This window comes from Hyla sarda, chromosome 2, assembly GCF_029499605.1.
Source record: "Hyla sarda isolate aHylSar1 chromosome 2, aHylSar1.hap1, whole genome shotgun sequence".
Lineage (NCBI taxonomy): Eukaryota > Metazoa > Chordata > Amphibia > Anura > Hylidae > Hyla > Hyla sarda.
This window is the reverse complement of record NC_079190.1, coordinates 81,337,210-81,363,237: the sequence shown is the minus strand read 5'-3', so window position 1 is coordinate 81,363,237 and position 26,028 is coordinate 81,337,210. Positions and strand designations below refer to the sequence as shown.

At 42.8% G+C, this 26,028-nt stretch overlaps 1 protein-coding gene and 1 pseudogene across 5 annotated transcripts in view; one reads left to right on the top strand and one right to left on the bottom strand.

Annotated features, from left to right (window-relative positions):
* The window catches only part of ADCY6 (adenylate cyclase 6), a 220,415-nt gene that overhangs the window by 38,295 nt on the left and 156,092 nt on the right, over nt 1-26,028 (top strand). For 3 of the 5 annotated variants that reach the window (XM_056562246.1, XM_056562241.1, XM_056562243.1), the window contains exons 2-3: nt 10,193-10,354; nt 10,610-11,468. In XM_056562246.1, coding sequence (XP_056418221.1) covers nt 10,614-11,468 — 855 coding nt within the window. In that variant the 5' untranslated portion in view covers nt 10,193-10,354; nt 10,610-10,613. Of the gene's footprint in view, nt 1-4,142; nt 4,358-10,192; nt 10,355-10,609; nt 11,469-26,028 lie in introns of those variants that run through there. The other 2 variants (XM_056562245.1, XM_056562242.1) reach the window with 2 other exon arrangements.
* Nucleotides 7,238-7,405, bottom strand: LOC130360038 (U2 spliceosomal RNA; annotated as a pseudogene).

The window sequence follows — 26,028 nt, the reverse complement described above, 5'->3', positions numbered from 1 at the left end:
ATGGCCCTTATTACACAGGGTGATATCAGCCTGTTTGGACGATAATCACCCCATGTAATACGCCCAATTTAATGTACTGATTAGTTGAATACATAGCCCAAAATGGAATTTTCATGAATAAATGACAAATAATCCTCGACCTTATCTCACAAACCTAAATATCAGTCTGCTTAGGTTCTCCTGCACTAACCACCTACCTGAAGATGGAAATACATTTATTTTAAGTGACAGTTTCTCTTTAAATTAATTTTTAGTGGCTGCTCATAGTGTGTAAAAAAAATAAATAAATAAAAAAAAATAAAAAATAAAAAAAATAAATAAAAAAAAAACGCGGTTTTGGCGCCCTTTAACATGGGCCGACTGGTTGATTGCCACTAATTTGCAGAGCTTCCACTAGGCTCAATATATTGTTTGTCCCTTAAATATTATTATTTATTTTAGGTATTGATAGTTTGTTGTAAATGTTGTTCACACTGCAACAATGATCCCATGTTACCAGGTATGGTCTCAAGGTGCTTAATAATCTGGGTCTTTTCCAAACTGAACATCCTTTTCCCCATTGACTCAAACAGTGGTTATGTAAATGTATGTAGTATTAGAAAGCAATAAACAACTGCATATTTGTTATACAGAAGACTGGACCATTTAATAGAAAGGTAAAAAAGTGTATTCATTTTGGTTACAGTGTGTATCAGACCAGAAGTAACTTACCTGTGTATTAGCCAATCCATTTTCAAATTTCTCTTCTCCATAGTACACGGGCAATAAGCGAGACTGGTTGGGGGACTTGAGTTTCCCGACAGGTATTTATCCACAGTATTTACTAATGTCTCCCTAAGTTTTGCACTTTTCCCTACATTTAGCTTTTTTAACAACTGTTCTGAGCTGTCGGGTTTTCCAGAGCTCAAATCCATCACATTTTTTGTGGAAACATTTAGTATGTAAGTTGGGATTTTTAGAAAATGCCGGGAACACGCCCCCTTTTCCTGACTGCCACATTCCTTTAATTAGGTTGTCTAAGTAAAATGGAGTGTTAGCAGGTTTTTATATTTTTGGTGCAAATTCTAGCGCAGACACAATTTGTGGCGCAATGCGACACATTTTGGCACACAACCCGACAAAACAGGTCGGGTTTATAATAGTAAATCAGGACCGTTGTGTTTACACAGCTTTTTTTGTTTATATTTTTGCACAAAAATACAGTTACTTTTTTGCTACTTCCACACACCATTTGAGTTTTTTATCACAACTCCTTAGCGTCGAGTCTAATGCTTTGACTTTTGTATTGGTGACTGATTTATCCAGTGTGACATTTTAAATGCGCAATTGTGACTTGAAAACTCACTAAAGTATTAACCTGGCCACATAGTATACAAGCTGATACCATCTTGATTCTAGTCATACTTTTATTGTATTTTTTTGTAGCTTTATTTATGTGAAAAATAATTTTTTGTACAGTCAGGAACAGTCAAAGAGGTGTTGCCCAGGGTCCGCTATGCCCTTTGGCTGAGCACCTGTCTCCTCCTACGTTTTGGCATCTCCCCTGTTTGATAGACAAACAGGGCCCTTGTGCATTTTGTATGACAACTCATACATTTGTGCAAGAGCCCTGTGTGTCCGCAGGATAGGGGATAAGTTTTAGAACGCGGGGGGTCCGAGCGATGTTGCCCCCTCACTATCTCCTGTACGGAGCCCCGGCTCTCACAGTGCCACTGTGCTCGGACCCCATGTGATCTAAACCTTATCCTCTAACTTGTGGACAGGGGATAAGTTTTTCTGTACTGATCAGGCATGGGACGACTTCTTTAACCCCTTAAGGACTCTGCCCATTTTGGCCTTAAGGACTCAGACAATTTAATTTTTACGTTTTCATTTTTTCCTCCTCGCCTTCTAAAAATCATAACTCTTTTATATTTTCATCCACAGACTAGTATGAGGACTTGTTTTTTGCGTGACCAGTTGTCCTTTGTAATAACCTCACTCATTATATCCTAAAATATATGGCGCAACCAAAAAACACTATTTTTATGGGGAAATTAAAACGAAAACGCAATTTTGCTAATTTTGGAAGGTTTCGTTTTCACGCCGTACAATTTATGGTAAAAATGACATGTGTTCTTTATTCTGAGGGTCAATACGATTAAAATGATACCCATTATTATATACTTTTATATTATTGTTGCGCTTAAAAAAAAATCACAAACTTTTTAACCAAATTAGTATGTTTATAATCCCTTTATTTTGATGACCTATAACTTTTTTATTTTTCCGTATAAGCGGCGGTATGGGGGCTCATTTTTTGCGCCATGATCTGTACTTTTTTTTGATACCACATTTGCATATAAAAAACTTTTAATACATTTTTTATAATTTTTTTTTAAATAAAATGTATTAAAAAAGTAGGAATTTTGAACTTTTTGATTTTTTTTCGTTCACGCCGTTAACCGTACGGGATTATTAACATTTTATTTTAATAGTTCGGAACTTTACGCACGCGGCGATACCAAATATGTCTATAAAAAAAATTTTTACGCTTTTTGGGGGTAAAATAGGAAAAAACGAACGTTTTACTTTTTTTTGGGGGAGGGGATTTTTCACTTTTTTTTTACTTTTACATTTTTTTACATTTTTTTTTACACTTGAATAGTCCCCATAGGGGACTATTCATAGCAATACCATGATTGCTAATACTGATCTGTTCTATCGGTCATCTTCTGCTCTGGTCTGCTCGATCACAGACCAGAGCAGGAGATGCCGGGAGCCGCACGGAGGAAGGAGAGGGGACCTCCTTGCGGCGGTATGAATGATCGGATCCGATCGTTCATTTAAATCGCGAACTGCCGCAGATGCCGGGATCTGTATTGATCCCGGCACCTGAGGGGTTAATGGCGGACGCCCGCGAGATCGCGGGCGTCAGCCATTGCCGGCGGGTCCCTGGCTGCGATCAGCAGCCGGGATCAGCCGCGCATGACACGGGCATCGCTCCGATGCCCGCGGTTATACTTAGGACGTAAATGTACGTCCTGGTGCGTTAAGTACCACCGCACCAGGACGTACATTTACGTCCTGCGTCCTTAAGGGGTTAAAGGAGTAGTCCAGTGGTGAACAACTTATCCCCTATCCTAAGGATAGGGGATAAGTTTGAGATCGCGGGGGTCCGACCGCTGGGGCCGCCTGCGATCTCCTGTACGGAGCCCTGACAGCCCGCGGGAAGGGGGCGTGTCGACCTCCGCACGAAGCGGCGGCCGACACGCCCCCTCAATACAACTCTATGGCAGAGCCGAAGCGCTGCCTTCGGCAATCTCCGGCTCTGCCATAGAGATGTATTGAGGGGGCGTGTCGGCCGCCGCTTCGTGCGGAGGTCGACACCAGCTATCTGGCCGGAGAGCCTGGCCCCCGTACAGAGAGTTCGCAGGGGGCCTCAGCGGTCGGACCCCCGCGATCTCAAACTTATCCCCTATCCTTAGGATAGGGGATATGTTTTTCACCACTGGACTACCCCTTTAAGGATTGGGCCTGTGTGAGAGAAGACAATCTCTGTGCAGTGCTGCAGAATATGTAGGCTCTATATAAATAAAGGAATATCACACTCGCTCTCAACAGTATAATGATAGTCTCATGTCTCATCCACTCCTTGAACTGTGTTTGCTAACACATGGGCCAGGTATATTCCCCATTTTTTTTTTTTTTAGTTTGCTGGAGTGTTCATGTCGTAACTTGTTTTTATCATTTTCAGGTTAATAATGGGTAGTTATGTAATCCTTCCATTAGATTACTGTGCACGGCAAGCACCTTCCTAGTAGTACCCGGAGCGCAGTATTTGGTAGAAATGCCTTTGTGCCATATTTTTAAGATGTTCTTTTTGAGAATTACTGCTCATGCTGCAGGCAGAACCCTGGCTCCGTGCATCAGCCCTGATTCCCACCGCACCTTCTCTCTCCTCCACACTAAAGCCATTGTACACATTCCTATCTTGTTTGTTTGTGGCCTTATCTCGGAAAGGTTGTGTTTAGTGCCCATAGTGGACAAGGCTTGTGACAGCTGTCTCCATGGCAACGGCGCATGATGTCACAGGCATGACGTCTGGGCCTGTACTTGTTCCCAGGCAGAACTCTGTGTTTGTGTGTGTGTGGGAGGTGAACACAAAGACAAACTGAGTGATCAACAGGCAGGAGACCCAGCATTACAGAGAACGTCTATGACATGTACCGTTAATGGATACAGAACAAAATCCAGCTCTGTTTTCTTGCATGCAGCAGAGTTTCTCAACGCACTTTGTTCTACTTTGCAAATTGCAGCTTTTTCTCTTCTTCTAAAGCAGTGTTCTGAGTTGGAAACACTCTAATGAAAATAAAGGGTAAGATTACCTTTAAATAGCTCTTACATGTCTCCCAGCCAGAATACAGACAATTGGGGAGATTTATCAAAACCTGTGCAGAGGAAGAGTGGTGCAGTTGCCCATAGCAACCAATCAGATCGTTGCTTTCATTTTTAGAGGCCTGTGAAAAATTTAGCAATCTGGTTGCTATGGGCAACTGCACCACTCTTCCTCTACACAGGTTTTGATAAATCCCTCAGGTCAGTCCCTGTCCCCCGTAGGGGTCCCGCTCTATTTCCCTGTGTGTTAAGCTAATATTAAAGGAGCCATTTAACTGATCTATGGCCCTTACTGACTTTCATGCAGGCTAACTACACAGGGCCACCGCAGGCAGGTGATCCTTGTGTATTAGGCAGAATGGGCTTGATATCAGCAGAGAGAGACGCTGTAATGTCTGGCTCTGGCTGTACATGAAGACTTAAATGACTCTAGTTGGGCTGGAGCTGCTTGGAGCCTCTGTTGTCTGGGTGTGGTTCTCAGCTCTGCTACCTATCAGGAAAGTGTATCTCTGCTCACCTGCCTATATAAGCTAGGAGAAGTGATCAGTTCAATGTCTGTGAAAGATTATACCTTAGCGGACACCTCCTGCTTGCTGGATACCTGCTTGTTTATTGATCTTTGGCTTTTCCATTACTCTTCTCTAGCTCTGTGTTCCCGTACTCCGCTATCTCGTGGTACCAACCTCGGCTAGACTGACATTGATTTGACTGTGTGTGTGTTTTAGTATATCTCTGTTAGTTTATGTGGCTACTGCTGTTTCCCGACTCCTACTGTTTTTGTTTTTTATTATTTTGACAAAGCTGCCCCAGCACTTAGCAGGGAGGGTTGGTAATTGTGGTTGTCGATCCACTTAAAGTTGTTGTTCTAGTAAGAGCTCCATGTGTTGCATGGCACAGCGCTAACTGATGAGCCACTGTGTTCCTTGTGATTTACCGTTTAATTCTAAATATATGAATGGTTTCCATTTCATTAGGAAAATGTAAATTAAATTTACTTGTAGAATATCCCCTTTTAAGTCAAGGTTTTTATATTCTTGATGCAGTGCTATTCTTGCTGTCAAACATAATAAAATGCTCCATGGAGCCCATTACAACTCAGTAGAGTCAGATTACGATTAAAAAAACAGATCCAGCTTGGCTACCATGGCTCTGTTTATAACCTTGATTATGAAAATTTATGGAGTCTTCTTCATGCTGCGTTCACCACTGACACACTGTTTTTGAAGCACCTGTATGAGCACCTGTATGAGCAGTTGTGCTCCCTAACAGGATATTTGTTTAAATCTCCCACAACTTTGTAGCCCGAGATAAACAATCAATCATGATACGGATTTGCCTGAATCCCATAGGCTTGCATGGGACTAGGGGCAAATCCGCATCCTTATCGCTGTAGTCTCTGGCTACGAAATAACCCCATGTTGTCATCATCATCATGGCAGGTCCTTCAGCCACAATCTCATCACAGCTCAGCCCCACTGGGGACCCCCGCAATCTCGCATGCAGCACCCCGATCTCATCAGGCCCCGGAGCGACTGCTGATCACTGGGCCGGAGTCTCGCCCCTGCCTTAGAGTTGCATTGAGGGGGCGGAGCGTGACATCACACGGGGGCGGGGCTGTGACATCATAATCACCGGCCCCGTCACCCCGTCATCAGACCTGGAGCGGATGTTCGCTCCGGGGCCTGATGAGAGCGGGTGCTGCGTGCGAGATCGCGGGGGTCCCCAGCGGCGGGACCCCGCGCAATCATGCAACTTATCCCCTATCCTTTAGATAGGGGATAAGTTGTCAGCACGGTAGTACCCCTTTAAGCCACAATCTCATCACAGCTCAGGCCCACCTACCCCATGTCTACATCATCATCATGACAGGTCCTTAAACCACAATCTCATCACAAACAGATTTGTAAATTACTTCTATTAAAAATATTTACCCTTCAGTACTTTTTAGCAGCTTTTGAATTTCTTTTTTGTCTTGTCCACAGTGCTCTCTGCAGACACCTCTGTCCGTGTCAGGAACTGTCCAGAGTAGCATAGGTATGCAATGTGGATTTTCTCCTGCTCTGGACAGTTCCTGATCTGGGCATCAGGTGTCAGCAGAGAGCACTGTGGACAAGATAAAAAAGAAAAGAATTTCCTCTCTAGTATACAGCTGCTAAAAAGTACTGGAAGGATAAAGATTTTTTAATAGAAGTAATTTACAAATCTGTTTTAACTTTCTGGCACCAGTTGATTTAAAAAAAAATATATATATATATATTCCAGAGTACCCCTATAAGCCACAATCTCATCACAGCTCAGCCCCACCTTCTTCACCATTCATCTAGACCCCTCTCCAGCGCGGTGTAGTATGAAATACTTAGTGTATGTTCACACTACGGAACTAAGCAAGGACAATTCCCTCGCTTAATTCCTCTAGGGGCTCACATCTTTTTTATTTTTTTATTTTAAAGAGCCGAGGCAAGTGCTCTCTATCACCCAAAGTGCAAGAAAAAGTGCAAACGTGTCACACTAAAAAAAAAAGTTCACAAAGGATGCAGTCTATCGCTAAGCCCTTCTCCAACAGGAGAGAGGCCCCCCAACAAACCTACCCTTCACCTCCGGGCCAAAAGGTACCTCCAAGGATCCAGGTTTGATGACCCTTTTCGCCAAAGCTACTAATGGGCCGCAAATGCTCCTGGCTTCAACCTAGGCGTTAACCAAGTTATCAGCCAAGGAGCTGTATACTGATGGCATCTTGACAGAAGCCAAGATGCCCAGGGGTTGCAGGGAGGTGAGGAACCTAATGGCCACACACACCTTTCCTAGACCGCCAGGAGGGACACCCAGAAGGGCTAATGCATCCTGACAATACTGTGTACAAAGAAAAACCGGTCATATCAGGACAGCTGTCGAGATGATTCCTCAGAACCAGCCCCAGAATGCCCTGGTACACCTATGCAGCATCCATCCTACATCAATGGCCAAAGACTTAACCAACAGATAAGAACAGATACTACACTTGATCTTAGCCAAAAGGCCGAGGGGCTCACATCTTTGTGCTCCATGGTAAATAGAGCAGAAATTATTGCCACTTATGCAAATAAGCACTGAACAAATGGACAGGGACACTTCATTTTTCCTGTCACTATTACTGCTAAAACGCAGTGATACCTTTGTGATGTAAATGTGATAACAGATCCTGGTGCACTGGGGGCGGTCGCCTGGACCACTCCTGTCTTCTCCTGTAGCCCCACCTGACCACTAAGCCCAAGCCGCCTATAACCGCCAATGTTGGATCTTATGCATGCACTGTGTGTTGGTGGGAATGTCACATGGCTTCAATGCTGAGAGGCGACTTGTGCTTGTTGGTCAGACAGGGCTACAGGACAAGACCTGAAGTGATCTGGGCGACCACCCCCAGTACACCAAGGAACTGTTAGCACATAATATGCGTTTTAGCAGTGAAAGTGGCAAGGGCTAATTCACACCAATGTTTAGGTTTGTGCAGCGCAATCTCTGAGCAAAATTCTGTGCACAGAATCTCTGTAGTGTAAACAAACCCTTATGACACCTTCTGCCTCTGCTCAAGGTGAGTCCGTCAGTACATCTGAGCCACTGCCTGAAATTTTCGCAACTTTTTTTTTTTTTACCGACATCATTTGGTCTACACTACTGTCCAGTGCCTTCTGCTTTCATCTCATTTAACAGTTTTTCTCATTTGGAGGCCTGTATGTTAATATCCCGACCTTTCTGTGGATACTGGAGAATGTGTTATTTATAAGGCTTTAGGGTTTTGACTTTTCCTCTAATAAATCCTGTGTAGGCTATTAAATAGACATAAATGTAAAGTGTTTGTAAGTAAGTGACAGCAGTGAGTGTTCATGCTGTTTCTCACGTTCAGTGGACATGGAAGAAGCCTATTTTGGAACAGGATGTTCAGTGTCTTGCATCTGATGTATATAATGGATATGCATTTCCCTAAAGTTCATCTCTGTAAAAGACTCTGGAATCAGACTGAAATCATATTGTGTAAAGCTACAACTCTACTTATGTGGGTTGTCTGTTTTGCAGGAATGTTTTATGACAAGGAGATTAAACACTCCCCCCCCCCCCCTCCCCCCCCTCTCTCGAAAGTGGCTTTTTTTTAAGACACTGGGTACTGTTAGGCTCCCATCACTGGTGATCCCAAACTCCTGACAAATTCCCTTTGATGGAAACCTCTTACATTGAAAATGTAGTCCAATTTCCAGTTGATCGAGAATGTGCTTATAGCAAAGTGTTTCCTTTCCTAACCAGGATGTCTCCAGCTGTTGCAAAACTACAACTCCCAGCATTCCCAGACAGCCTTCTCTGGGCATGCTGGGAGTTGTAGTTTTGCAACAGCTGGAGGCACCCTCATTGGGAAACACTGTTAGAGCTGGTTCACATCACGTTTTCTCTCATACGGGAGCGCATACGGCAGGGGAGAGCTAAAACCTTGCGCTCCCTTATGCCTTTCTATGCGCTCCCGTATGTCATTCATTTCAATGAGCCGGCCGGAGTGAAACGTTCGGTCCGTTCGGCTCATTTTTGCGCCGTATGCGCTTTTCCCCCGGACCTAAAACTGTGGTCAAAAACGGTTTTAGGTCCAGTTGTAAAAACGCATACGGCGCAAAAATGAGCCGATCGGACCGAACGTTTCACTCCGGCCGGGTCATTGAAATGAATTACATACGGGAGCGCATAGAAAGGCATGCGGGAGCGCGAGATTTTAGCTCTCCCCTGCCGTATGCGCTCCCGTATGGGAGAAAACGTGATGTGAACCCAGCCTTAGAGAGGCTTGGTCTAGCTTTTTCAGCATTCTTACTTGGGAACCCAGACAAAAATGCTCAGCTTACTTAATGAGGTGTTTATATGAAGTCGCTAGGTTGGGTACAAAATAACGCACCTTGTCATGTTTTAGGCGTATATCTCCAACAAATAAAATGGGAAAAACAGGATCTATGGTCTACGATGGCCCAAGAGTAGCACTCTTCACACAAACCACCAATTTTGTTCAAGGCATTTTTGTATGGATATCTGCACCCAGAGAATGGATGGTGGAGCTGAGTTCTAGTGGAGCTTAGTTCTAGGGCAGAAGACTGTATGTTCTTCCTTGTTTGCCTGTATACAGCACACCCTCCAAGGCTGGTGGGCACTTGGGTTTTCTAGTGAAGCCTGTGCTTCTTACCAGATGATAATACCCTCCACCTACTCCACACCAAAATCTGCAATTGTAGATTTTAAATGGCCACTGTCCTATAGGGACATGTCAAAAGTTTTGATAACCAGAGTCAGAGTGTTCAGACCTCCACCGATCAGGGGAACGAGCCGAGAGAAGTTCACGCTGTGCGCGTTCTCTCCCAGCTCCATGTCACTCGCAATGTAAGTCTATGAAGCGTGTCTTGATCATGTGACACAAAGCAGGGAAAAAAGACTTCTCCCGCCTCATTCACCTGATCAAAACTAGGAAATGTTATGTTTTTTCAGATGACAGGTACTCTTTAAGTTAAAATATATATATATAATGCCTAGTGTGCATTTACTCTTTCAGTATACAGCAAAGATTTGAATGTTGGTTAGTCTAAATTGGGCATAAATGTGGTTTTATAGTCAGTACTTTAATAGATAGTTCATTGATTATAGCCAGAAATCCATAAATGTACTTTCTGCCATGTGTTTTCATCATCTGCCAAATGACAATTGCGGTGATTGTTTATTGCTTGCATTGTAAGTGTTTAGACCTTCTGAGCAGTGGTTTGCCTCATGACTCTCTTTGAGCGAATGAATTTTCTGATAGCATTATTTTGCTTTGCAGGTGCCCAATTGAAATCCCTCCAAATCTTCCTCCCAATGCCATTGAATTAGAAAGCTCAGAAGCAGAGGTCCTCCCTCACATCTCTGCCAGACGGAATAAATGCCGTGTATCACCTACCCAGCCTGGAGCTTCTGGGAAGCTGCCTCATCTCACTCAGGAGAGGTTGGTATTTACATTTTTTTTTTTAATCAATGTGTCCCTATTTCTAGACAATGCTTGCTAGAGCCACTGATCTTTGGCTTATTTGTGTAAGCGCAAAAAGTACTGTATCAGGGAAGGGAAAACTGAATAGGGGGTAAACCACTTTTACCTGATTTGTTTACAGACAATAATAGTTATTAATGCCTTTACTCAGTGATGACGATTACTGTTGGCTGTGTCTATCTGTAAGCATTCTTTTTTTGTCTTACCCCACAGCAGAATGTCGTGGTTTAGTGGCATCTTGGTCCCCAAAGTGGATGAACGTAAAACGGCATGGGGGGAGCGCAATGGGAAGAAAGGCAAGCGCAAAAACACATCTTTGTGCGGCCCCCGTTACATGAGCTGCCTTCAGGACCCTGAGATGGAGCGCAACAGCCACAACAACTTAGGCCTCCGCTGTACATGGCAAGAGGACCATTACGGAAAGAAAGGGACAGGGGGTGACCTGGGACTAAAATCTGTGGCGCTTGGCTTTGAGGACGTGGAAACCAAGGGCTCAAAAATGGATTCAACTGAAGCAGTTGGCCTGGAGGAGGGGGAACACCATTTAACACCTAGAGAGTGTTGGGCAAGGTTTCTTCAAGTGTTCCAATCCAAGAAGTTTCAATCTGCCAAACTAGAGCGTTTGTACCAACGTTACTTCTTCCAGATGAACCAGAGCAGTCTGACTATGTTAATGGGCGCCCTGGTGCTGGTGTGTCTTGTTATGCTTATTTTTCATTGCACACATGGTGAGCCCCAGGTACTTTATGTTTCGGTACTTGCTGTTGCTATGGCCCTCTTTCTGTCACTCATGGTGGTTTGCAACCGTAATGGCTTTCACCAAGACTATATGTGGATTGTCAGTTATCTAGTTATTGCCGTCCTGTTTGCAGTGCAAATTCTTGGGGTTTTTATGGTCACCCCACGTAGTGCCTCTGAAGGGATCTGGTGGAGTGTTTTCTTCATCTACATCATTTATACCTTGCTTCCTGTGCGTATGAGGGCAGCCGTGTTGAGTGGGGTGGTCCTGTCCTCTCTGCATCTTATTATATCTTGGAGGCTTAACATGAGTGATGAATTTCTCTGGAAACAGGTAAGAACCTTTATAACCTATATCTATTCTAGCAGTGTTTTAGCACACGTGGTAAAGCATGGCATGCTAGACAAAAGGTATAGTGTATTTTCTCCTGCTAGGCTGTAATTCAGAGATGCTTAATCTACTATGAATATTATTTGTCTACAACATATTATTCACACATAAGTGACTGACTACCTGCCCATATTTTGTGGTAGATTCTTCAAGAATTTCTGATGTTTTTAGTTTATGCCATTAATCTTGATAAGAGTTGGCAAAATATTAATGCAGTAGTAAAGTTTATTTCTTTTTTAATTAAATGGCTTAGGGCACACACTTAATAGAATTCATGTTTTGCTATGGATTTTACATTATGGTTTTTAAGATGTTAATAGGATTTTTAAAGATGATCTTGCATTTGTGTGTCATGGTTTGAAAATGTTTTAAAAGCTGGAAAGCCTCAGATGGTAAGATATTTAAAGACATCCAGCCGCATTGCAAAAAAAGCTTCAGAGCATGAGAATTAAGATCGCCAACAGCGTTCAATGGTTGAACTGAGACTGCGATCATTCGACAAATGTTTTCTCTAACAATGCCTGCAAAGTTCACTTGAGCTTAGTTTGTGGAAGAAGAGGAAGTGGGTAAAGGCGCCATGCACCCCTGGCACTGCTAATCTTAGGGGAAACAGCCAGATGAGGCTAATAAAAGCAAATTATACTCTTTTCATAGGGATGGGGTTGAATATAGGGAGATATAGCTGTTGACCCACCGTTTTTTTGAGTGTGGCCAGTATAAGCCTATGCCCCCAAACTTAGAGGTAGAGTTAAACAAAGGGGACCTTTAATGACGTCTTTACTATCTGACTTGGAAATAAGTAACCTCTGGAACTTAAAATCCTTCACATTTTCTGACAACTTATGTGTATGTTTTGGTTATATACAGACATTTTCTTAGACCTAGGATCTGCTGCTCTGTACATTTTAAGCAGAAACTTTGTGGATTGTTGCACATAAAGCAGCCTGTTTTCTAGGGCACGCACTTTCAGTGTTGAAGAAGAGGCTGCTCTGTGAATGTCGAGGTGAGACGCATGTATGTAGCTGGTCCAGACCAAGTCACCTATTCTAGAACAGGAAGTTAAAAGGGTGTTCTGACTAATGGCTTTCAAATGGATCAGTAGTTGTGGGTACCCCTGTCAGGCTTACTATTAAAAAGGGTTTGTCGACATAATTTAAAAAATAAAATTTTACAGAATCCTATATCATTGCTTACCTGTCCTCCCCAGTCCAGAAACCATGATTAATCCAGTTGTTTTGGGGTGTTAATCCTGTACTCTGGTTGAGCAGTTTCTCAGCACTACAATTCCCAGAATGCATTGCTTTCCCACAGCTCTTTATCACAGCTTTCCCACCCTGCCTACCCCTCTCCCACAGCACCCCTGTCAGTTTTCCACTCAGAACATCTCATTGTGTAGCAGACTCTTGTACAGACTTGCAGCACCTGTTGTATTCATTCTCTGTTTGTTTCTCTGCCTTTGGCATTGTTTAGCACAAGGCAGCATGCTGTAAACATGCCTATATCTCCTCAAATGTCTTAATAAAGATATATATCTATATGTGTATATGACAGGCAGATGGCGATGTAGGCTGTAGGGGCTGGTCAGAGGTGATCACATCACTCGGGGGGTCTGAAGCTGGAGAGCTGGAGACAACACCACACTAACAATGACTGAACTATACAACTTCCTATTAGGGGGTAAATCTAGCAAGAGCCTGCTTAAGCCAGTACAATTTTCGATAACACTATTTGTAAGCTAGATATTTTGGAATTATAGCTTTATTAAGATACAGTTTTCTAAAACCAGGTCCTCCAGAGGGAGAGGCATTCTTTTTATACCTGCTCTCCAAGAGATGAAGATTCTAACCAGGTAGACCCCTCTCTATTAACATGAAATTCCCTAAAAGGGTATATGAGAATGAGCTACTGTATTTTAAGGGCAGCAAGTTAAGATGTTACGAACTTGAAATACAAAAATGATTATATGTTTTGGGGACATGAAGCTTGCATAACTGGGTTTACAAGGCTTTTGGGGACATTAACCTTCATGGAGCTTGCATAACTAAGTTTACAAGGCTTAAATGCATCAACACAGTGCCTGGCAATATGCAGACAGTAAAATATTTGCTTATTTAATAAAACCTTTTTTTGCTAGCACAGTTCTGCAGTGTACATAACAGGTGGGGCTGATCTATCATTTCCTTATTGGGAGCACTGCTTCCTGTTCAGTGTACCTTGCCACAGCAGCAATGTCACTGGGTTCACCTGGTTCTCAGCAGTTTTCTTATTAGCTAAAATGCAAGCAAAAAAGTGGACACATTATAGGGGGTACTCCGGTGGGAAACAATTTATGTTAAATCAACTGGTGCCAGAAAGTTATACAGATTTGTGAATTACTTTTATTAAAAAAATCTTTATCCTTACAGTACTTATCAGCTGTTTTTTTCTTTGTTTTTTTTTTACTACAGAAAACGTTACTTTCTTTTTTAATTTCCTTTCTGCCTGACCACAGTGCTCTTTGCTGACACCTCTGTAAATGTCAGGAACTGTCCAGAGCAGGATAGGTTTGCTATGGGGATTTGCTCCTGCTCTGGACAGTACCAGACATGGACAGAGGTGACAGACAGACAATAAATTCAAAAAGAAAAGAACTTCCTCTGTAGTATACAGCAGCTAAGTACTGGAAGGATTAAGATTTTTTTTTTTTAAATAGAAGTAATTACCAAATCTGTATAACTTTCTGGCACCAGTTGATTTAAAATAGAACGTTTTCCACCGGAGTTCCCCTTTAAAGCACTAAAAGATTCTCCTGGAGTGTCTGTTTAGAAGTTACTGGTTTTGGGGGGAAAAAAATCTAAGTTCTTCTGCCCATTTAGCTGGTATGACAGAGCATGATTTATCTCCTATGGTTGGATCCCATGAAAATAGATAGATATTGGGCCTCATTTACTAAGCTGAAACCGACTAGTTTTTGTCTGGTTATTTTGGCACAGAGTGTCTGAGACATGTGTGCGACAGTGTGCGCCTGGAAAATCCGACAAACCCGACATTGCACTGTGAAAAGCCGGAAAAGGGGCGTGGTTTGTCACAAAGGGGCATGGCTGGTCCGAAAAGGGGCGTGGTTTCAAAACACGACCGATTTACTATTGAGCTCACAGAAAATCCTGTGGGTAAATGGCTGGAAATATCCACCTAGAAAAAGTTGTTCAGAAAACGTTCACAACTTTTCCCAATAGTAAATAGAGAGGAATCCTGCAAGTCTGAAACAACTTTTCCCACTTAGTAAATGAGACCCATTAAGTAAAATGTAAACTTTTTTTTTTATGCCTTTGTGTGTATCACAGATTCTAGTTACTGTATATACTCGAGTAGAAGCCGAGTTTTTCAGCACGATTTTTCGTGCTGAAAACGCCCCCCTCGGCTTATACTCGAGTGAATTCTCTGCCTGTCAATCCCTTCATCAGTGGTCTTCAACCTGCGGACCTCCAGATGTTGCAAAATTACAACTTTTTGCGCATAAACGTCCCTGTGCTTCGTTGACAAGGCAACGTCACTGGGCAACGGCATGCTGGGAGTTGTAGTTTTGCAACATCTGGAGGTCTGCAGGTTGAAGACCACTGATGAAGGGATTGACAGGCGGTGATGATGAAGGGGGGGGGGATGATGACGAAGGCCGCAGTGGTCTTCAACCTGCGGACCTCCAGATGTTTCAAAACTACAACTCCCAGTATGCCTGGACAGCCGATGGCTGTCCGGGCATGCTGGGAGTTGTAGTTTTGCAACATCTGGAGGTCCACAGGTTGAAGACCACTGATGAAGAGATTGACAGGTGGTGATGATGACGGGGTCTGGATTCTGGATGATGACGGGGGTCTGGATGATTACATGGGGGGGGGGGGGGGGATGATGTATTTCCCACCCTAGGCTTATAGTCGAGTCAATAACTTTTCCTGGGTTTTTGGGGTAAAATTAGGGGCCTCGGCTTATACTCGAGTATATACGGTACTCCTTTTACAATTGACTAGTTTATCTTACCACAAAATATAGACATTTCTTCAAATATTCCATATGTTAAAAATGCCATAAATCTGCTTTAATATGGGTAGATGGCATTGGGCTTCTGACTTTCTACATAAGATGGCAAATTTGGGTGACATATAAAACTTCCAATAATTTCGAAAGCCTGCAGGATGTGGGAGGATGTTTAAAGATGAAGGCACTTTACCACTACTTTCCCCCGCTTGTTTCCATTGATATCAATAGGAATTCTTCTGCTCTTTTCACACGTCGTTCCACAACGGAACTTTGGAGGAGGAATTGGAATCCAGCAGAATATTAATCATAGTTACATAGTTAGTACGGTTGAAAAAAGACATACGTCCATCAAGTTCAACCAGCGAATTGAAGGGTAGGGGTGTGGCACGATATTGGGGAAGGGATGGGATTTTATATTTCTTCATAAGCATTAATGTTGTTTTGTTCCAGGAATGTATCTAACCCTGTTTTAAAGCTGTTAATTTTTCCTGCTGTGACCAGTTCCTGAGGTAGACTGTTCCATAAGTTCACAGTTCTTATGGTAAAGAAGGCGTGTCGCCCCTTGAGACTAAACCTTTTCTTCTCCAGACGGAGGGAGTGCCCCCTCGTCCTTTGGGGGGGGGGGGGGGGTTTAACCTGGAACAGTTTTTCTCCATATTTTTTGTATGGGCCATTAATATACTTATATACATTTATCATATCCCCCCTTAAACGTCTCTTCTCAAGACTAAACAATTGTAACTCCTTTCATCGCTCCTCATAGCTAAGATGTTCCATGCCCCATATTAGTTTAGTCGCGCGTCTCTGCACCCTTTCCAACTCCGCAGTGTCCCTTTTATGGACTGGTGCCCAAAACTGAACAGCATATTCCAGGTGAGGCAGGATAAGTAATCAACTGCCGAGCCGAGAAGTATGTGATGAATCAAATTTACTGTAAGTTTGCTCATCTCTACTATCAGTGTCTGTTTTGGGAGATGGACACTGTAGAGCAGTGTTTTCCTGTCAGGGTGCCTCCAGCTGTACCAAAACTATAACTCCCAGCATTCGGCTGTCCAGGCATGCTGGGAGTTTTAGTTTTGCAACAGCTGGAGGCACCCTGACTGGAAAACACTGCTGTAGAGCAATTCTGTTGCAAGCTAATAAAGTATAAATGAGAAATCTGATAACAATATTTTAGTAAATAACATTGGTGTGTGTTATCATAGTACACATGGTAACAAGTTTTGTAGCATGTTGTTTATTAACTTTCCAAGAAAGAGCATTTACTGTAGATGTATTCCTAGACTATACATAACACAATCTTTAGTTGCTTAGCAGTGTGCAAGCTTGGTGACTTATTTCTGATACTCTATCCATCTTATGTCTAAGTTCTCTTAAGGTGCGTTCACACGGCCATCTGTCCCCGTTTTTTCATCCTTGCTTCGGTTCCGTTCTTGCAGGCTGTAAACTGATTAAAAACCGTTTAAAAAAAATCCCATTCAAGTCAATGGGATTTTTTTTACAATCCGTTTGTACCCGTCTGCACTCATTTAAGTTTTTTTCCGTTTTTTTTACGGCAGAAAAAATGGCACATGCTGTATTTTTTTCTTCCGTCAAAAAAAATAAATAAAAAAAAAAACAGAAGAAAAAACAGATACAGTAAATTTTACATTGAGTTCTATGGAAAACAGATGAGCCTTTAAAGTCATCTGGTTTTATCAATCAGTTTTTTCAATCCGTTTTTTGATCCGTTTTTACGGATTATTTTATGTTTATTAACTGAACAATAACGGATACAAACGGATAACATCTGTTTGCATCTGTTATTATCCTTTTATATTTTTTTTTGATGGGAGAAGAATAGGATGGGTCTAGACTGCCGTGTGAACGCAGCCTTAGACTACAAGCTCACCAACACGCATGGAATTGGTCATTTTTTTTTGTTCAAGAAAATATTTTTTATAATTTTGTCACGTAACCTGGAGGTGATCGAGACCAGTTGGAAAAAGGGAGCTTTCAGGATTGTAAAGTTGCTGAGCCATAGGAGAGCATAACGTCAGCTCCCACATTTAACCCTCCCCTGATCTGTGGTGCAGTTTTATAAAACTGAAAGAAGACCATCTACCGAGTATAAGCCGAGACCCCTAATTTCAACCCAAAATCCCAGGAAAAGTTATTGACTCGAGTATAAGCCTAGGGTGGGAAATACATCATCCCCCCCCTCTCATCATCCAGACCCGTCATTAACATCCTCATCATCATCCCCTTGTCATCATCCCACACATCCCCCTTCATCATCCCCTTATCATCCCACACATCCCCCCTTCATCATCCCCTTATCATCCCACACATCCCCCCTTCATCATCCCCTTATCATCCCACACATCCCCCCTTCATCATCCCCTTATCATCCCCTTATCATCCCGCACATCCCCCCTTCATCATCCCCTTATCATCCCACACATCCCCCCTTCATCATCCCCTTGTCATCATCCCACACATCCCCCCTTCATCATCCCCTTGTCATCATCCCACACATCCCCCCTTCATCATCCCCTTGTCATCATCCCACACATCCCCCCTTCATCATCCCCTTGTCATCATCCCACACATCCCCCCTTCATCATCCCCTTGTCATCATCCCACACATCCCCCCCTTCATCATCCCCTTGTCATCATTCCACACATCCCCCCTTCATCATCCCACCCCCCCCCTTTATCATCCTCTTGTCATCATCCCACACCCCCCCCCCTTCATCATCCTCTTCTCATCATTCGCCCTCAGTGGTCTTCAACCTGCGGACCTCCAGAGGTTTCAAAACTACAACTCCCAGCAAGCCCGGGCAGCCATCAGCTCATCCAGCCCCCTCTCACCCCCTTTAGTTCTGGGTACTCACCTCCGCTCGGCGCTGGTCCGGTCCTGCAGGGCTGTCCGGAGAGGAGGTGGTCCGGTGGGATAGTGGTTCCGGGCTGCTATCTTCACCGGGGGCGCCTCTTCTCCGCGCTTCCGGCCCGGAATAGAGGCGTTGCCTTGACAATGACGCAGAAGTACGTTGGCAATGAACGCACCTCTGCGTCGTTGTCAAGGCAACGTGACTATTCTGAGGCCGGGCCCGAAGCGCTTAGAAGAGGCCTTACCGGTGAAGATAGCAGCCCGGAACCACTATCCCACCGGACCACCTCCTCACCGGACAGTCCTGCAGGACCGGACCAGCCCCGAGCGGAGGTGAGTACTGTACAGAACTAAAGGGGGGTGAGAGGGGGCTGGATGATGTCGAAGGCCGCAGTGGTCTTCAACCTGCGGACCTCCGGAGGTTTCAAAACTACAACTCCCAGCAAGCCCGGACAGCCGATGGCTGCCCGGGCTTGCTGGGAGTTGTAGTTTTGAAACCTCTGGAGGTCCGCAGGTTGAAGACCACTGCGGGTGGGGGAGTTCACTCGAGTATAAGCTGAGGGGGGTGTTTTCAGCACGAAAAATCGTGCTGAAAAACTCGGCTTATACTCGAGTATATACGGTAGTTGAATCCCACACAGTGAAAACACTTTGTTGAATATGTAATGTCAGATCGACTCAATAAACTTCTGTGAATTTTGTGCTCTTCAGAATCTGGTTGTACATCTCCTTGCTATATGGAGAAGAGTCGCCAGTCTTGTAATATACTGCTGTGTCATCAGAAAAGTGAGAAATGACTCCAGGGCTGCGTAAGTCTTGCATTGCCGCTATGGACAACATTCAGTGGTCAGAGGGTTCACATTGGTAAAATGTGGAAAAGAAAAAGTGCCTTTAACCCCTTAATGACGCAGGACGTAAATGTATGTTCTGGTGTGGTGGTACTTAACGCACCAGGACATACATTTAAGTGCTGTAAATGACCGTGAGCATCGGAGTGATGCTCTTGTCATGCGTGGCAGTTCCCGGCTGCTGATAGCAGCCAGGGACCCACTGGTAATGGCCAACATACGCCATCGTACGGATGTCTGCCAGCTGTGATGCTGCGGCAATCAGATCATCTGTAATGGCGGATGGAGGTCCCCTCACCTGCCTTTGTCCATCTCCCGGTGTCTTCTGCTATGGTCTGAGATCAAGCAGGCCAGAGTAGAAGATCACCGATAACACTGATCAGTACTATGCCCTATGCATAGCACTGAACAGTATTAGCAATCAAATGATTGCTATAGATAGTCCCTTATGGGGATTATTAAAGTGTAAAAATAAAAGTGAAAAATCCCCTCCCCCAATAAAAATGTAAATTGTCCCATTTTACCCCCAATAAAAATGTAAATTGTCCCATTTTACCCCCAAAAGGTGTGTAAAAAAAAATAAAATAAAAAATAAATAAATATATATATTAATTATCCCATAGGGTGAACGACAAAAAAAAGTCCAAAACTGCAGCTTTTTTTTAATAACCTTTTATTCCAAAAAAAATGTATAAAAAAAATGCATTAAAAGTTTTAAGTATGCAAATGTGATATAAAAAAAAATACAGATCACGGCGCAAAAAATGAGCCTTCATACCGCTGCTTATCCCCTTAACGACACAGGATGTAAATGTACGTCCTGGCGGACATCCGCGATCCCGAGGATGTCCGCCATTAACCCCTCAGATGCCGTGATCAATACAGATTACGGCATCTGCAGCATCGCAGTCATTAAAATGGATGATCGGATCGCCCGCAGCGCTGCTGCAGCAATCATCCTCCACGGCAGACGGAGGTCCCCTCACCTTGCTCCGCTGCCTTCCCGGCGTCTTCTGCTCTGATCTGCCTTTCCGCAGACCAGAGCAGAAGATGACCGATAACCCTGATCGGTGCTATGTCCTATACATAGCACTGAACAGCATTAGCAATCGAATGATTGCTATGGGGACTATTAAAGTGTAAAAATAAAAGTAAAAAAAATTTGAACCCCCCCCCCAATAAAAACTTAAATTGTCCAATTTCCCCTCTTTTACCCCCAAAAAGTGTTAAAGAAATATTTTATATGCATATTTGGTATCGCCGCGTGCATAAATATCTGAACTATTAAAATAAAATGTTAATGATACAGTACGGTGAACGGCGTGAACGTAAAAAAAAGTCCAAAATAGCTGCTTTTTTATAACTTTTTATTACAAAAAATTATTAATAAAAAATGGATTAAAAGTTTTTTATATTAGCAAATATGGTATCAATAAAAAGTACAGATCACGGTGCAAAAAATGAGCCCTCATACCGCCGCATATACGGAAAAATGAAAAAGTTATAGGTCTTCAAAATAGGGGGATTTTAAACGTACTCATTTGGTTGAAAAGTTTGCGATTTTTTTGTAAGTGCAACAGTAATAGAAAAGTATCTAGCCATGGGTATCATTTTAATCATATTGACCCAAAGAATAAAGAACACATTTTTTACCGTAAATTGTACGGTGTGAAAACGAAACCTTCCAAAATTTGTAAAATTGCGGTTTTCTTTTTAATTTCCCCACACATATAGTATTTTTTTGGTTGCGCCATACATTTTATGGTAAAGTGAGTGATGGCATTACAACGGGCAATTGGTCGTGCAAAAAGCAAGCCCTCATACTAGTCTGTGGATGAAAATATAAAAGCTATGATTTTTTGAAGGCGGGGAGGAAAAAACGAAAGCGTAAAAATAAAATGGTCTGCGTCCTTAAGGCCTAAATGGGCTGAGTCCTTAAGGGGTTATACAGAAAAATTAAAAAGTTATAGGTCAGCAAAATAGAGGGATTTTAAATTCACTAATTTGGTTAAAAGTTAGTATTTTTTTTTTTTAAGCGGTACAATAATAAAGTATATAATCATGGGTATCATTTTAATCGTATTGACCGAATAAAGAAAGCATGTCATTTTTACCGTAAAGTGTACATCATGAACATGAAGCTTGCAAAATTGCATTTTTCTTATCAGTTTTCCCACACAAATAGTATTTTTTTGGTTGCACCATATTATGGTAAAATGAGTGATGTCATTACAAAGAACTGGTTGCGCAAAAAAAACAAGCCCTCATACTGGTCTGTGGATGAAAATATAAAAGTTATGTCAAGGAGGAAAAAACGAAAACGTAAAAATAAGAGTCCTTAAGGGGTTAAAACATTAAAGAGTACCTCTCATTATCTTGTTCAATTTTATAATCCTCCCAGTTCACTGCCCTGCCCCCCCTGCCTTTATTTTTTTTGTAATATTTGTTAGTGTTCTACCTTGATAGTTTGCTGAGACACATAGTGGCAACTTTGTTAAACAACTTTTTTAATCAACTTTTTTAAACAAAGCACATTAGAAAGATTCTTTTTTTTTTTATTTACCATAAGGTGTGCTATAGCAAAAATTTGTTTAAATGATAGTGCCCATTTAATCAAGGGGCTGCAATATAATTATTAAAGGAGTACTCTGGTGCAGAGTATTCCTGCTCCGTCCTGCAAAAAAAAATTTAATAAACCATCTATCACCTCCCTGGGTTCCCGCAGAGCGTCACTACAGCTGATCGGTCCTCCGGTCCATCCTCTGCATACTTCCGGATGTAACAAAGCGTCACATGGTGCTCAGCCTATCGCCGGCCGCCGCGATATTCTGCCTCGGCCGGCGGTAGGCTGAGCGCTATGTGACACTTCATACACCCGGAAGTATGAAGAGGATGGATCGGAAGACCGATCAGCTGTAGTGGTGCTCCGCGGGAACACAGGAAGGTGAGAGATGGTTTATTTTCATTTTGTTTGCAGCCCGGGCAGGACGGAGCAGGAATACTCTGCACTAGAGTACTCCTTTTAAGGTGGAAATCCTAAATCAAAAAACAGTGGGGGAGATTTATCAAAACCTGTCCAGAGGAAAAGTTGCTGAGTTGCCCATAACAACCAATCAGATCGCTTCTTTCATTTTGCAGAGGCCTTGTTAAAAATGAAAGAATAAATCTGGTTGCTATGAGCAACTCAGCAATTTTTCCTCTGGACAGGTTTTGATAAATCTCCCCCAATGTCCCTTGTACACAAAAGCAGCTGCTGCAAAATCCACAAGTCGGATAAACAGCTAGGTTAAGCCCCCGACATTACTTAGGAACGGCATTGGTGTTTTATACACAAACACAGGTGATAAGGGCTAAAAAGGAACACCATGTTCCTTCAAATCTGTGCAAGGGATAATGCATACAGTAAAGCAAAGCGGTAAAACACATTATAATTTTAATATTTTCTAATCCATGTTAGATCTAAAGATAAAATGCTAAGGTGGATCCCTAGTTTTCTGTCTTTCACACTGCAGCTGTTAACTAAACAAGGGAAACTATTTGTAGGGGCAGCAGGGATGTAAAATATGTTTAAAAACGTTGTCCTTTCAGGTGACTTTATAATATAAGAATCATGGGGGAGATTTATCAAAACCTGTGTTTTTTACAAGTAGAATTTCTTGTTTCCAGTATCTGCCATTTTCTCATACATGTTTCCCCTCTGCAGGCTCCATTTCTAATAGTCAGTTTTCCCTGAACTGGGGTAAAGATGATCTTCTATGATGTCTCCTGTACAGAAGACAGTTTACTATCTCTTGTACACTCTAAAGCAGCCGCAGTTCTGGGCAGTGTAATCTGTGATTCTAGCACGGCGTTTCCCAACCAGGGTGCCTCCAGCTGTTGCATGTACTGTCTGGGCATGCTGGGAGTGGTAGTTTTGCAACATCCGGAGGCACCCTGGTTGGGAAACACTGTGCTAGCATCAGGGTGAAACAGTAGAACACTTACTAGAATCGGCAATGGTCATGTTAGGATTAGGCTGTGGACAACATGTCAGGGCTTTTTTTTATCTCTGTTCTTTCAGAACTGCATGAGAGAAATAAGCCACGCCCCTCATCTCCCCCTCCTGGAGGACACAGGTTTGCATGAGAGAAATAAGCCACGCCCCTCATCTCCCCCTCCTGGAGGACACAGGTTTGCATGAGAGAAAGAAGCCAGAGCAGGGGGAGAGAGAGGACGTACACAGCTCCTCATCTCCCTCCCCCTGCTCTGTCTTCTGAGGACGCAGGTCTGCACTGAAAGAAGACAGAGAAGATAAGTGTTATCTGAAGGGGAGGATGACAAAGTGCATGGGCTGGGGATGTATAGACTGCAGGGGAATAAATCTCGGACTGGGGATGATTTCTATGTGTGAAAGGGGGGGGGGGACTCCTGAATGACACATGCTGGGAGTTGTAGTCCCTGCTATGTGTGTGCGTATGCTAGTGTTTACAAACCAGTGTGCCTCCAGCTGTTGCAAAATTACAACTCCCAGCATGCCTGGACAGACTTTGGGCATGCTGGGAGTTGTAGATTTGCAACAGCTGGAGGCACACCGGTTGGGAATCACAGTTCTAGCCTATTCAGCATACACATCATGTTACACCAGTGTTTTCAAACCAGTGTGCCTCCAGCTGTTGTAAAACTACAACTCCCAGAATGCCCTGAAAGCTTTTGGGCATGCTGGGAGTTGTAGTTTTGCAACACCTGGAGGCACCCTGGTTGGGAAAAAACTGGTATATGCCCTATAGAGGTGTGGTGAACTGCAACCCCCAGGAGACTACAGAGGCAGCATGCTGGTGTCATACCACAGACTGAAGACTCCTGAATGACATATGCTGGGAGTTGTAGTCCCTTTTGTGTGTGTATGCCAGTGTATCCCAACCAGGGCTGATTATATTAGTGTGCTATGTATAAGGGGGCCGACCCGGGAAAATAGTAGGGTGGGTAAAGGGCGGGGGAAAAAAAGAGCCGCCCCAAACCAGCAAGGCATGTGGCATGCTGGGATTTGTAGTTTTCAGCATAGCAAGAAACAGGAAATAGAAGCAAAGATAGGAAAACAAAGTGGGGCATAAAAAGACAACAAAGAACGGAAATAGTCACCTAAACAACAAGAATAGAAATGAATCAAAACAAATAGGGTAAGTCAAAAACGGAAAAACACGTTGACCACCGGAGTACCCCTTTAAAAAGTTTCAAAGTGCAAACACAGATGGAACAGTAAGTATTCTTTGATTTCTTCTATAGACTTAATCTTTATTCTAAAAGGCAAAATGTCATATTATCCAATCACTGTTGCTGTCAAATATCGGTACACCTTCCATGATGACAACCCATATTAGGCTGTGTGCCCACCTTGTTTCTTGTGTACGTCGGCCATATAAGTTTGGATTATTTCCAGATGTAGTAATCCAATGTATCCAGATGTGGCATAGTCAGCCATTGGTAACAATACAAAAAAATGGAAAAAAAGTATGGTGGCACATTCCACCTTCATGCAGACCAAAGGAACATAGGCCCCCACTGCCGTTGGGTGAGTGGGGGCCTATATATATGTGTGCTGAGAGCATTCCTGGTGCATACTCAGAAATTGGGCACCCTATTGCGCTGTAAACATAGCCTTGTTGTAATGTTGACGTTAATGCAATGAAATGAAAATACATTCCAGGTTTCTTCCACTTTTTGGGTCACTGTTACCTAGCTACATAGCTTCTTAGTCATACACATTTGCTGTGGTTATTCATAAATGCTTTCCTATAACTTCAGTGATTGAGATGGCATTCATAAGTTTTATTTTTCTTCTCACAGGGTAATGACCATGAGTAAAGTGTTTGTCTTAGATGTTCTGAACATGAGTAATGGCAGTATACAGTCATACAAGAAGAAATCCCAGCCGCATAGCAATATTGTTATTGTTTTCTGTATCTTTTAGACAGTCCACACACATATATAATCTTTCCATGTACTGCTGTATGGGGCAATGTGAATGAGAATTTTACATTTTCTTGCAAGGTTTATTTTTTTTTCTTAATTTTTGTTAAAAGGTCAACCTGTCTTTCATTCTGTTTCTGTAGACAATAGTGTTTTACTTATGTTATATTACTGCACCATGTGAACGAAAATTTACTTGCATAAAAAATGACCTACCAAGGTATTGTCCATGCAGTTATTCCCGAAAAGAAAGAAATAATTTACATAGTATATGACAGACAGGATTAATGGTACCTTTCCATAAGTCTTGGTTACACAAAATGTGGCAAGAAGGACACTTCTAAACGTGGTTTGTAGCCATATGGGAGCTTTTTGCACCCATCTGTTTGTAGTTTCTCCCACTGCATTTCTCTCAAGCTCTTGAATGTTTGCAGGGTGTCTTTTGCCAGCAGGAGATTCCAGTTCTCTCCAAAGATTTCAGTTGGATTGAGATCAGGACTTATTGCTGGCCACTTTGAAACAGTCCATTTTTTTTTCTTATTAACTTTTGGATGTGTAATTTGGTTCTTTATTCTGCTGTAGGGCCAGTTTTGTTTGACTCAAACCTAGTTTGCCTACACTCGGGAGCTCTAATAATCCTCTGATTTCATTGTTCTTCGAACACGTTCAAGGCCTCTTGTCCCAGAGGTTGCAAAGCAGCCCCATAGCATTATGGATTCCTTACCATGTTTCACTGTAGGTAGGGGGGATCACTTTTACTTATAGGCCTCATTTTATCATCTGTAAACCTAACACTGGTGTAAATGGCCACTGAGGGTTAGAT